The following is a 13172-nucleotide window of genomic DNA, read 5'->3' on the forward strand; positions in this document are numbered from 1 at the left end:
CTGGGAGAGCTCAGTTGGTAGAGCATCAGACTCTTAATCTCAGAGCCATGGGCTTGAACCCCCCCCCCCCTAAATTCACATTATGAGATTCAGACTATGGAACCAAGAGATAACAGTTATACAGGATAAGAAAATCAAAATAAGGAACTCTGGCCTTCTACCTGTTCCCTTATTCTATTTTAATAGCAAGTTACACAACAGCAGTCTGCATCATAAGAAAGCTATCAAGCATTTTTATTTGCTCCTACCATATGGCCATACCTTTAGTAGGGCATCTGTGTTAGATTATGGGCCTAGAGTTAGCTAAATATATATCACGCTTTTTCTCTCCAAAAATAAGCCACCGACAGCTTCAGCATAGCATTTTGTTTCAAGTACAGAGTTCTCAATTTAGTACAGGTTGCAATTTGTGTAGTGGTTACTTGTCTGTAATTAGGGCCCCCTGCTGGATATGTGCATATTGGGCTGGAGTCAACTAAATAGTTTCACTAGCAGGAGCCGATGCAGTGAGACTCCCCGTCCTCCCCATATCTCTCTGGGAGGTTGGGAGAAACCCCAGAAGAGTGCACAGGGATGGGAGAGGAAATTGTTCCATCTGGCAAGCAGGAAAGCTTGCACTTATGGAACGACCATAATAGTACTGCAATGAATTCCATCTAAAATACCCAATTCTCCAAAGGGCTGACCATTCCAAACTTCTACACAGTTTTTCACAACCAATGGACCACCATACATCACAGGAAAGAACTTTATGACTAAACAATATTCAATTTAAATTATTTCCACATCAAGCCATTAGGTTTCATATTGCTTTGCTTTTCAAAGAAGTTAAAGCTAGAGAGAGGTTCCAAAAATATACCGTAGTAATATGTAGAATAGATTTCCTACCAGACCTTTAGCAGAAAACTGGTAAAGGTAATACAACATGGGCCCTTTGTGCTACCACATACATATAATTCCCCATTATGAGATCAGTCTATCATGTTGCATTTCCACATCATAAAAAGCAAAGCCCTCAAGATTCCAACCACTGGAAAATAAATATATGTTTCTCCAATCTATCAACTATTAGGATAAACCTACCCCAGTTCTTCAGAGAAGGCCACCATAGCATCAAAGTCTTTCAGCATAGCTTTACTGGATTCTTTCCGACTGGAGCCTTGCTTTTCCTGAAGAAAGGTAAAGCCAAATAAGCAAAACCACTTATTTTTAGAATCACTGCGTTCAAAAGCATTCTTTCAGAACTACACCTCTTTCCTCTAGTTACATTTTGACACTATAACCAACTATTCATTCAACTCTGTAGGAGTGCTACACTTAGGTAAAACCACAAACTTTGCAGGTGCACCTTTTGTGCACCTCAGTGCAACCAAACCTTAATGTTATATTTTCATCCTAATGTTGCCTCCAGTACTTCTCTAATGCAGCAACAAATGACTCCATATGTAGCCCCTCTGAAGTGACAGTAGGGAAATCTAAAGGTCTCTATACTGCCATGTATTTAGTAAAATGTATACAGTATCTTGCCCTCTTAATTATCATGTGCAAGGACCTCACAAAATTAAAATTACATACAATTACACTACATCCATGCAAGAGCATAATATATAGTTCATTGTAATCAAAGGACTATTAGCTAAGGCATGTGAGCTGCATTGAACAATGTCACACAAGGCTCTCACCTGCAACGTAGCAAGTTCCTTCTTGATTAGGAAGCTGATTTGATCCCTGTCTTCCCGTGAGTAATAGAGGCGACAGCTGGATGGCTTTCCATCTCTCCCAGCCCTTCCGGACTCCTGGTAATACCCAGCTATAGATTGTGCAAGATTCCAATGTGCAACAAATCTGCATGGTGTAAGACAATTAAGCTATTACTTTCAAATCCCTATCTGAACAAAACTAGAACTGCATACAAATCCAAGACCAACCTAAGCATACAAAAATAAAATAAAAAATAGATCACTCTGTGAGAAGCCCAATTTTTGCTGTTAATTACACCCTTCAATTAAGAGGGGCAGGCAAGGAAATAAAGTGGTATACCAGGTTCTTCCAGATGTTGAGCAAATGTATAAGGAGCAAACAGTATGCATCGGCCATTTGGGATGACTTCACACACCTGACATTAGCTTTGTCAACTCCCATTCCAAAACTGATAGTAGCAACAATAACTGGAACCTTCTCCTCCATCCACTCATTCTGAACCGATGTTCTCTCTGCTACTTTCAGTCCTGAGAAGAAGCAAAAGACAAGAGTGCAATACCAGCAGGAAGAACCTCTGCTCCTACCGTCATCACCAAGGGGCAAACCACAACAATCTTTCAGTCATTAGGTGTCTTTGAATCCATCTACCTGCCTACTTCTCCTATCCTGTTTTGCCAGCATGTGTGAGGAGAATCCAAGACTTAAAACAGAATTCTCATGGTCTGAGGATGGAGTCTAACTCCATAAGCTCCCAAGACTATGTGTCCTCAGATCCCCAAACCTTCTTCAGACACAGAAGGGAATAAAAATGTGTCCATAAAGCACTGTGATTAGCAGGGAAGCAATGAGGCTTCCAGTTTGGCCAGGCAGAAGAATTAGAAGTCCTGCTGGGGTCAACAGAGCAACACCTATGACCTGTGACACTCCAGGACCCAACTCCTGGTGGCAGGGAGCATGTGTTGGAGAATACATTCCAGTTCCTTGTATAGCTGCTTATGATCCCAACCTAGTACTGACAAGAAGTATCATCGAAAAAGCAGTAAGGAACAAGTATAGAACCCAAGTACGAGACTTTTTCCCCCTATGAACTCGTGTGTGGGGAAACTAAAGCAAAGCTGAGTGCAAAGGGCTTCAGGGAAAGTCAATACACCAGTAGTACTCAATTTAGCCACACTTTTGGCATTAATTCAGTTGCAAGCCAAATAAAAGGGGGAAAGAGAAGGTGGTAGCGGATAGAGATAAGCATTCAGAAATGGCAGAAGAAACAGGAGGACTTGGAAGGGAAGAGTGGGAGAGTCATGAGGCAAAGAAAAGCAAGCTGGAGCAGGAGAGGTTTGGGGGAGGTCCAGGAAAGGAGGAATTACAATAAGCACATAGAGAAAAGGGACTAGGAAAAGGGAGCTGGGTTAAAGTTAACTAGGAATAGAAAGGAATGCTGGGGTATGGCAATCATTCATATAGTGATTCTCACATTTTAAGACACTGTCTTATATTTATTTTACTCAAGAAAACAAGCCTATGGCTTATTTTCGGGGGTGTCTTATTCGGGGGCTGGATCATAACAGGGAAATGATTTTTATATGAATTTTACAGATGCTGTACAATTGGCTGTGTTTATTTCTCTATTTAGAAATCACGGTTTCTGTCTCTCAGGACTGATTAGCCAGATGCTACCTGAGATCACAATTGGCTTTACCAAACAGCTGTTAAGTACTTTCCTTTGATGCCCAGATCTCATGGCTATCATATGGTTTCTACCTTTCAGGACAAAGGCAAGGTGATAATAGGAAGTTGTCTTTATCTATCTCCTTAATCTCCTCTTTCATATGCATATCCTTTGAAGCTTAGGAATGCAAGTTGTCTGGGTCTCTCGGCAAAACGAGAGGGGAGGGGATGTCAGTTTTTAAAAAACCGCACGTGTGTCTGCGAGAGCTCTGCACTTTCCTAGCTGCAGTTTTAATTTCAGTTTGCCTGCCTCGCTCTCTGTCTTGGCCATCAAGAGGAAATCAACAGGCAACTCATGGCTGGGCACATAGAATGGAAGGGGGAAAAGGTGAATGGAAGGGAAAGGTGGGCTGTGTGTGTGAGGGGCAGAAAGAGAGAGACGCATAGGGGGAGAGGGGGAGAGGGAGAGAGAGAGAGAGACGCGCACACGGAGGTCATTCACGAGGCAGCGTCTTTAATCGCCCCTCTTTTCTTCTTCGTGCCTTCCTCTCCTCCCCACCGCAAATGCCACTTTTGCCCTCTTCACCAAGTAGAGTTCACATAGCTTGGCTAAAATATATATTTTTGAATCCTTTTATTTTAAAAAAAATGCTCTCAGAAACGGGGAGGGGAAATCACGAGGCTTCGGCAGCCAGCAGCTACGTCTCTTCGGTGCATCTTTACAAGCTTTTCTGTGGAGCGACAGCAAAATGGGGGGAGATTTTTAAGGGGGGGGAGTGAGCTAGCGGGAGGGGGGTTATTGCTACCGGTAGTGGATGAAGGGCCTTTCACTATATCTTATTTTCGGGGTATGACTTATATCGCGCAATTGCCTAGAAATCCTGCTATGGCTTATATTATGGCTACGTCTGAAAATGTGAGAAACACGGTACACATCAGCCTCCCCAAACCCTGTGCCTCCCAGGTGTTATGTATTACAATCCCCATCATATCTAACCATTGGCCATGCTGAAGAGAAGTGCAGTCTAGAACAGATGTAGGACTTTGCCACTCCCTCTGGCCCTGAATTTTGAGTGATCTGAAATCTTACCCCAGACACAATGATCTGGCAGGATAATCAGGCTCCTGTGCTTTGGAAAGGGCTCTATTCAGCAAGGTCATATCAGTATGGTACTGAATTTACTTTCTAAAGAACATATCAAAGAAAAACAAGTCACGACCAGGTTTTGCAACCACACACTGACTGGACCCTGAGGCTAAAATAAAGAACTCTTTTGCATACTTAAAAAATGCTTACGGATCAAAGTAACACAGTTTTTTTCTACCTGCATGATATGCCTTGGAGTTGACTCCTCTGTAGCTAAGTTCAATAGCCACTTGTTCACATACTTCTCTCTTCCTGCAGTAGACAATTCCGCAGCCTGAGTAGCGCTACACAGGGGGAGAAAGAGTAGGCAACATAAATCAAAGTGTCATAAGGAAACCTATTAATGGTATTAAGTGCTGGTATAGATCCAAGGTATCATGAAGAACAAAACAACGGGTGGTATTCAACAGCCACATCCCTGCCAGCAAAAGGATTTCTACTTGTGCAACAGGACTTTCCCTCTCTTCCACACAAACATCCTACACAAACAGAAATCCTTGTGCTGACAGAACAAGAGATTTAGTGCTGTGTTGGATTCCAGCCAGTAGTAATAGCCTTTCATATGCATTTCATATATCATATTTTATGTATGAATTTCGTAGAAGGGAACATGCAATCCAATGAAATCAACTCTCTTGAGAATCTCAGATTTAACTCTTCCTCCTCTCCCTTAAAAAAAAAGTTATTGGGAAATGCTTTAAAAATGTATGAACTACGATAAAAACTAAATCCACAGAAGGGCTTCTGGTTCTTAAATTCTATGAATGACTCTTGACAGATCTCTCAATCCCTCCTTCACGGTGAATGACAGCTTTGCTTTACAAGCGAAGCCTCTGGTCCTTGGGATACCAGGCTGCCAAATCTGTGAGGAATTCTGAAGAGATTAACACTTATCCAGTGGGTGCCCTTACAATGCTTGCTGGCTGGAAATGGAGGCTAGGGCACATTGGACAAAGTTGCTTCAACTCCCCTGTGCAAGGTGTCCATGAGCCCTTGCTGAGGAACATTATTAAAAAATTTGGCCTGCTAGTCCAGTGGCAGAGTTTGGAGCTGGGCTGCCAGGAGAGGTGATGGCATCCTTCTCTGAAGCACCTCAGTGACTGCTAAGCGAGAGAGCATGGTGAGTGCTGCACATGCCCAGTGTGGTGCCCCGTCCCACCCCCGTTGCCACTCCCTTTGCTGGTGAGCAGCTATCTCCCTCTCTTGATGGGGGATGCAAGGGGCTCAGGGAGATCGTTTGCCACCCTGGGCAGCTGTCCCCTCTCAGCTGGTGGAGGATCATACAGCGCTGGGCACCATCACAACGCCCAATGCTCTAAAAGCATTATAATCTCTCCCTGTCCCTGTATACGCCTAAGGTCTATAAAATTAAGTTTTAGGAAATATATTCTAATCCACTTAAAATGAAAGCTGCCTAGAGTCAGATAGGCAGGGGAGAAAACTTTAAAAACAAAATGTTTCCTGCAGATTTCGCTCACCCCGGAGTCATTCCTCTGCCCAAGACACTTCAGACAGAAATCCTTCAGATTTTCATATGGATTCGTTAAGACATCTTTATACTGCACATCATAGAACAGGTTGGACCTGAAGCAAGGTGTTTTGAAGGTGGCGACAGGCCTCTTTAGCTTAAGCGATGCTACAATATCATCTTGGACCTGTTTAGTGGCTGTGGCAGTCAGGGCTATGCATGGAGTGTTGGGGATTTGACCGCGCAAAGAGCCAAGTCTCAAGTAGTCTGGTCGGAAGTCATGCCCCCACTGAGAAACACAGTGAGCCTCATCAACTATTAGGTAGGAGAGAAGGTTTCGAGACACTAGAACCTTCAGGGTGGGCTGAAAGGAAGAAGAAGCTGCCATCTCTGGTGTGATGTAGAGGAGCTTTATCTGAGGCTTGTCACACATCAAGTCAGCTAAGATGGCCTTTTTCTCCTGAGCAGAAATCTTGGAGTTAAGAGAGCAGGCTTTCACTCTAAGCAAGAGCAAATGGTCCACTTGGTCCTGTGAAAGAAAAAAGAGCAAGGTGCTTAGAGGAAAGCATCCTCCTACCAAAATAGCTGTCATACAGATATATTCCTAATCAATCAGGCTTTACCACCAGCCCTGTAGTTTCCAAAACACATCTCTGTGTTATATTTATTTCAAAGACTTAAAATATTGTTCTTTTACAGAAACTGGTTGTAATTAGGCAGTCCAACATAATCAAATGACAAGACTATCAGTCTCTATTTAATTAGCAATGATAATTTCACAATGTCTGGCAATCAATTTGTGTCTCTGAAGTGGTAAAATTCAAGAAACCATATTAGTTTACTTTAGAGAACAGGGGATTGTGTCAATATCTTGCATTTTTAATTGCATACCAGTCAATCCTACAGATACATTTTTTTAAAAACCAGGATAACCTTCTTCACTCAAACATCCAATACATTAAGACTATTAGGAATTATTATAAAAAGGATTATTTCTAACAGGTTATAGCACACCACTGAATTATACAAGAACATAACTATGATCTGTATTTGGTCAACCAGACACCACAGATGAGGTGGATTCAGCTAAAATGGTACCTATTCTATTTCAATCATCTCAGATTTTACTTTTTTGACCATAAGAAAGACGCAAGAGGTTCTTCAAGATTCCTTTCTTTCTTACAAAAAGAGGTATTACCTGAATCAGTGAAATTAAAGGTGAAATGACAATAGTGATTCCTGTTGCCAGGACTGCGGGAAGCTGGTAGCACAGGGATTTCCCTGCGCCAGTGGGCATGCATACAAAGACATCCTTCTCCCCTGCAAAGGCAACAATGAAGCAATCAAGGCTTTTTAAACACAAATATATTTATCTGCATTTCTGGGCTGGGGGCGTGGACACTAAGTGTTTTGGGGAAATATGATAACACTTACAAAATCTCTATATAAACACTGTGCTGGCAAGACAATAAAGTGATTCTTAACAGAAAAATAGAACACTTGTTACACAGAATCATAGATTGTAGAGTTGGAAGGGACTCTGTGGGTCACCTAGTCCAACACCCTGAAATGCTGGAATCTCAACTAAAGCATCCATAACAGATGGCGATTCAACCTCTGCTTAAAAACCAGGAGAGTCCACCACCTTCTGAGAGAGTCCATTCCACTGTCAAACAGCTCTTCCTTGCCAGAATGTTATTTCTGATGTTGAGTCAGAATCTCATTTCTTGTAACTTGAAGCTATTGGTTCAGATCCTACCGTCTAGCTTGCTCCAGAAAGCCCTGCACTAGAAAAATGCAATGGGTACCCCACTTCTGTTCATAGCCAATACGACTGTGAAGGCCAAGAAATATAGGGATGGGAAATGTCCCCTTTCTCAATTTTTCTAGGTTTCCATATCTCTAATGGCCAAGCAGGGGCATATGCCAGCTATCAAATGACAACACAAAACCCAGCTTTGTGTAGACTATGCCTCAATGCACAGCCATACAAATAATGGCCAAATGAAATGGCCAAAATCTGAATGTGGAATGTCTCTTGACTGCCTTTCAACTCCCAGCTGGATAGCACGACACCTGCATGGTATCTTTGGCGGCTTCTACTTCTCAAGTACCAATGCCAGTGTCACACAGTGGATCATGCTTTAAGTTTGGGTGCAACTGTTCCAGGTTTAAAGATTTGCTCAGCTTAAAGCAACTCACTTTCAGACAACATACTGCAAACATAAACACAATTGACAGTAAATGTCAGTGAACAGAATGAGGCTTACTTCCCAGCAAGCACATTTAGCACCATGCTGCAAACCTAATAACCCAAAAAATACAGGAATTGCCATAACCAAAGAACTAGATTAGGACACAGTGAATTTAAAGAGACTGAGAGTGCAAACCATGTTTGCTTGGAAGTATACCTCACTGTTCAATAGAGCTTATTCCCTTGGGCAGCAGCCTTGGCCAAGCATTCACTTGCTCCCTATAAGAGACATCTCACTGAGGAATTTATAATGGATTGTAAGTCCTATGCTCCTTTGGGAAGAAGAGGATATAAATTTAATAAATAAATTAGGGCTGGCTAACTTGTGGCCCCACGGGAGCTGCTGGATTTGCAGCTTCCATCAGTAACACCTGGAGGGCCACAGGTCAGCCACCCCTGCCTAAAATTTGACCAGAGCAGCTTCAGCTATAGGGGAAATATATTTATACAAATTGTATAGCCTTTGTGCCATATAGTGTAATTAATGCAAACTCAAAAGCAGAAATCTAATTTCTGTAAGTATCATTTGTCATCATGTTTTTACATTTAGCAGAAATGAAGGAACTGTGGTGTTTTGAATAGTACGTAGAAAAGAAAGAGACCAAATTATTCAACCCTACTACATATTGCAAAAACAGGTATTTGCAATTTACCTTTCACAACAGTTCTGGTTGCACTTTCCTGCAATGAGGTCTTGAAAGTGTCAAATCCAAACACTTTTTTCAGAGTTCGCTGAACTCTATCTTCTAGTCTTGAGGAAGAGCAGTTACTCATCTTATAAGGAGATACTGGAGATAATTCAAAATAGAGATAAGGAGAGGATCTTTGTGCAATTACCGTATGTTCATCTGCTACAATCCATCATTTAGCCACAAGGGGCTTCTCAGGGCAGGCAGAGTGGAACAGCCCCATTTAGATATCCAGTAAAGATAAAGGGACCCCTGACTCTGGGGTTGTGGCGCTCATCTCGTGTTATTGGCCGAGGGAGCTGGCGTACAGCTTCCAGGTGATGTGGCCAGCATGGCAAAGCCGCTTCTGGCAAACCAGAGCAGCATACAGACGTGCTTTCAAACTGCTAGGTTGGTAGGAGCTGGGAACGAGCAACGGGAGCTCACCCCGTCGCAGGGATTCGAACCGCCGACCTTCTGATCGGCAAGCCCTGGGCTCTATGGTTTAACCCACAGCGCCACCTGCGTCCCTCATTTAGATATACCCAAACTTATTTATGTCCACACTTTCCTTTTGGCACAAACATCTACATTCAGCTATGTTCTCTAATCCAATAAAACAGAGAGAGTTCTCGAAATGCCTGCGCCATCTGAAAAGCCAAATTAGAGAATGCTACCTGAAAACAAAAATACCCCTCATATCAGAACATACTGCTTCTCATTAGCTGCTGCGAGTCACTTTGGGGCTGGTTTTCTTCGCTCCTACTAATCCTACAGCTGCTTTTTAAGTTACGTTACTTCCTCTGAAGCCTGACCTCAAACCTATTTATACATTCTTTTAACCCAACTCATATGCCAGCTCTTTCAGGGGAAAGAAACTGAAACAATTCCTAAGCACTAAGGTAAATTAGCCCCCAACCTTACTGTGTAGCAGAACACTACGATTCTTAACGACCCTCTTCCTTCTGAATTTTACTAGAGTTCCAAGGCCTTCCCTGACCAGTCTCCGTTTCCTTCTTCCCAAATAATGTCCAGCTGCCCAGTAGAACTACCACAGATAAAGCGGGAGAGGGAAAGAGCAGGAGCTACGTGGAGAGCCTCAGCCCGGCTTTCGGCTAGTCTAGGGGGGTAAAAAGTAGCAGAAGCAGACAAGTCTTCGCGCGCACTCCAGTACCCTCCGTCTCAGAGAAGGCAGGCCACTGGCTCCCAGCTACGCCTCTGTCAGGGCGAATGTTTTAAGTTTTACAACATCGTCCAACTACACTCCGGGGCCCTTCCGAGTCGCCGCTTACCGCCCACCCGCCACCCGCGCGCTCAGGCAGTTTCCGGCAACGGCACGGATTTGGCGCGCGTCGAGATGACGTCCGCGACTGCTTCCGTTCGGGAGGATATAAGAGCGGTTGCTGCGGCAACAGCATTTCCCCAGCAGCCCGCGTCGTGCGTCACTCGTGCGCGCCGGAAGGCAATTCGCTCGCGAAGCTCGGATAGAAGAAAATGGCGGCGGCGAAGAAAAGCGTCCTCTCTTCTTTGGCCGTTTATGCTGAGGATTCCGAGCCCGAATCCGATAGTGAGGCCGGTGGAGCGGCCAGCGAGCGAGGAACAGGAACGACGGGTGAGGCCTTGGTGGGACTATGGCGGGGGGCATTAAGGAACGACGGGTGTTCGGGGGTGTCTTTTTTTACGCCGGGGCCTCCACGGCAAGCTTGGGGTCTGTGATGGGAGGATATTACCCGCCCCGCCGCTGTTCGGTAAAAGGGGGAAATAATCACGCTTCTCTGGGATGATGGAAGAAGACGTGGCGTTTCGCCAAGCAGCATCTTCTGCCTAGCGTTACTTGTGTTTAGGGCGCATAGTGAGGCTACGAATTCACCTAGAATTTATCTGCCGGATTTACGTATAAGCTAAACAAGCTTAGGGCCCCACACTCTTGGGGGGCCCCAAAAAAATTAAAGGAAAAAAACCTGGATGTACATTTCCAAAATATATGATAAAAAACAAAATAATACCTGCATACAGCAACAGTGTTTTGTGTTGTGTAGGCTCTTATTTGTTATGTGCAAATGGCTTTTGAGACCTATTAGGTCCATAAATTACCATATAGCATATATTCAACACACAAAAAGTGACTATTTGTTGTTGACAAAGGACAGCTGAACATATAAAGGGTCCCATTACCTTTAGTAGCTTAGGGCCTCCTCAAACCTAAATCCGGCCCTGACCTAAATTATTGTTATTCGCTGCTGTATTGTGGCTGGCAGCGCATCCCAAAGGCCTGGGCCGTTGGCTCTTCCTCGACATTAGTGCTTGATATCCTTTTAAAAGGAGATGCCTGACATTGGGCATTCTACTTATAAAGCATATGTTGTGCCACTGATTTATTTCCCCATCCCAAGCCTACCCAGCCCCCACACATGATGTCTGCCTTCCAGCCGGTTTTCTTTCTCAGAGGTGTATTTCAAATGCCTGTGATTCAAAACTAGCTTCTGATGTGCAGCCACACTGGAACCTTTATATGTAAAATGTGCTGTTAACTTCTTAACAACAACAACAACAACCGTAATATGCAGCTGCAGTGTTTGGTTTTATGAAAGCTGTGAATTGTGTGCCCAAATTTGTAATTATCAGGGCCATCACACAATTTTAAGGACACTTTGCAGTTGTTTATGTGTGTGTTAATTGTTATAAGAATTCTAATGTCTCAAATATAGAATAAATGTTCATAAATGCACAAGGTAACCACACATACATAAGTATATAAACCACATGTCTAAAATAGTACAGGAGAGCAATCCTGAAGCCATTTTGACCCTCCCAAAAGGGCCTCAAATATTTATCTGCAGTTGGAGGAAGTTTTCCAATTGTCTTTTCACCTCCAAATCCAGTTAATAAAACTACCTGTAATGTAGGGGCTTACATCTCTCGGCAGGTCCAGTCTGGCAAGTATCTGTTAAGGTTTACAGACTATCAATAGAGATTCAGGAACTATAGTATTTACCAACTCAAAAGGTAATGCAATCAGAAAGAAAAGGTAATGCAATCAGAAAACCCAGGCAATGCAATCAGAAAGATGTTATCAGGTACCTTAATACAAGATTCAGGAACTATAGTATTTACCAACTCAAAAGGAGTGGCCTGGCTACCCAGGCAATGCAATCAGAAAGATGTTATCAGGTACCTTAATACAGGAGAGAAGTTGCATTCAAATTTCTGCTGGAAGACTGCCTCCTTCTGTGATGTATGTATGATGTTTTGGGGGTGGTCTTGGGCTAAGGGGTGTGCAATTTCAAAAGTCTTTATAGGAGCTTTCTTATCTTCGTTCTGGATCTCTCTCACCTCCTTGCAAGTGTGTGCGTGGGGGAACTCTGTTGCAACAGATAATAAAAGATACTCTTTGCTTTCACTGGATCCTTGCCTCCATCCATTCATCTCTGACCGATCATGGATTTAGGGGACTCAGTCCCTTGGGGAGTTGGGCAGCAAAAGCCAACCCCCCCTATTTTTTTAATAACAACACATACTATTGTTAAATCAGTATCAATCTCTTGCATATGTTTCCATTGGAATGCCAAATGATCACTAACTTGATTTTTATTTTTCCTTGTTTTGGATGAGGTAGAAGAGAAAGGAGGTCTGGTGTCAGAAGGCTACGGAGAGGATGATTTCAGTAAAATGGAGGGAGAGGAGGATGGTTATGATGACGATGAAGATGAAAATAGTAGACAATCGGTAGGTATATAATTATATTAATGCTGAGTCTATACAAACTTCTTTTGTGCCTTCCACTTTGTAATAGATTCGCCTGGCTCCCCACCTCTTATTTCTTTCCCTTATTGTTATGTATGTGCTTATGGAGTTTTAGCTTAAAATGTAAGAGAAGTAAATCTTAACACATCTGGAAGTATGACTTTTCATAGAACTGTAGAGTTGGAAGGGACAACTGGGGTAATGTCCAACCCCTAGCAAGGCAGGAATCCTTTACCCAAAGTGGTGCTTGAACCCACAACCCTGAGATTGAGTCTCCTGCTCTACCAACAAGCCATCCCTTCAGTTTTATAGTGGGCTCTTTGGCATCCACTTGTTACAGTAACATTCTCTATGGCTCCTATTAAGTGGTCTGTACCCTAGATAAGTTGTAAAAATCTTTGTTGTATTTCCTTCCTTCCAATTTTAAGGAACAACATTATCTCAAATGAGCTGTTAAAATGTATGAAGAAAGATGTCTGAGAAGGGTCTATGTAGTCCCTGTATTCCGAGATATGCTGGAGAGGG

At 43.1% G+C, this 13172-nt stretch overlaps 2 protein-coding genes across 9 annotated transcripts in view; one reads left to right on the forward strand and one right to left on the reverse strand.

Annotated features, from left to right (window-relative positions):
- Nucleotides 1-10272, reverse strand: part of RECQL5 (RecQ like helicase 5) — a 51843-nt gene extending 41571 nt beyond the window's left edge. Inside the window, exons 1-8 of one of the 7 annotated variants that reach the window (XM_035104476.3) lie at nucleotides 10196-10272; nucleotides 8889-9023; nucleotides 7180-7301; nucleotides 5992-6510; nucleotides 4692-4797; nucleotides 2117-2228; nucleotides 1683-1845; nucleotides 1084-1169 (exon numbers count right to left, since the gene is read on the reverse strand). In XM_035104476.3, coding sequence (XP_034960367.1) covers nucleotides 1084-1169; nucleotides 1683-1845; nucleotides 2117-2228; nucleotides 4692-4797; nucleotides 5992-6510; nucleotides 7180-7301; nucleotides 8889-9009 — 1229 coding nt within the window. In that variant the 5' untranslated portion in view covers nucleotides 9010-9023; nucleotides 10196-10272. Of the gene's footprint in view, nucleotides 1-1079; nucleotides 1170-1682; nucleotides 1846-2116; nucleotides 2229-4691; nucleotides 4798-5991; nucleotides 6511-7179; nucleotides 7302-8888; nucleotides 9024-9072; nucleotides 9210-9822; nucleotides 9947-10077 lie in introns of those variants that run through there. The other 6 variants (XM_088661566.1, XM_035104474.3, XM_060271844.2 and 3 more) reach the window with 6 other exon arrangements.
- A 100-nt stretch (nucleotides 10273-10372) lies between these two features.
- SAP30BP (SAP30 binding protein) overlaps nucleotides 10373-13172 on the forward strand; it is a 36550-nt gene continuing 33750 nt past the window's right edge. For both annotated transcript variants that reach the window (XM_035104493.3, XM_060271840.2), the window contains exons 1-2: nucleotides 10373-10515; nucleotides 12520-12629. In XM_035104493.3, the coding sequence (XP_034960384.1) occupies nucleotides 10398-10515; nucleotides 12520-12629 (228 nt within the window). In that variant the 5' untranslated portion in view covers nucleotides 10373-10397. The remainder of the gene's footprint in view (nucleotides 10516-12519; nucleotides 12630-13172) is intronic.

The sequence above is a fragment of the Zootoca vivipara genome, chromosome 2, assembly GCF_965207765.1.
Source record: "Zootoca vivipara chromosome 2, rZooViv2.hap1.1, whole genome shotgun sequence".
Lineage (NCBI taxonomy): Eukaryota > Metazoa > Chordata > Lepidosauria > Squamata > Lacertidae > Zootoca > Zootoca vivipara.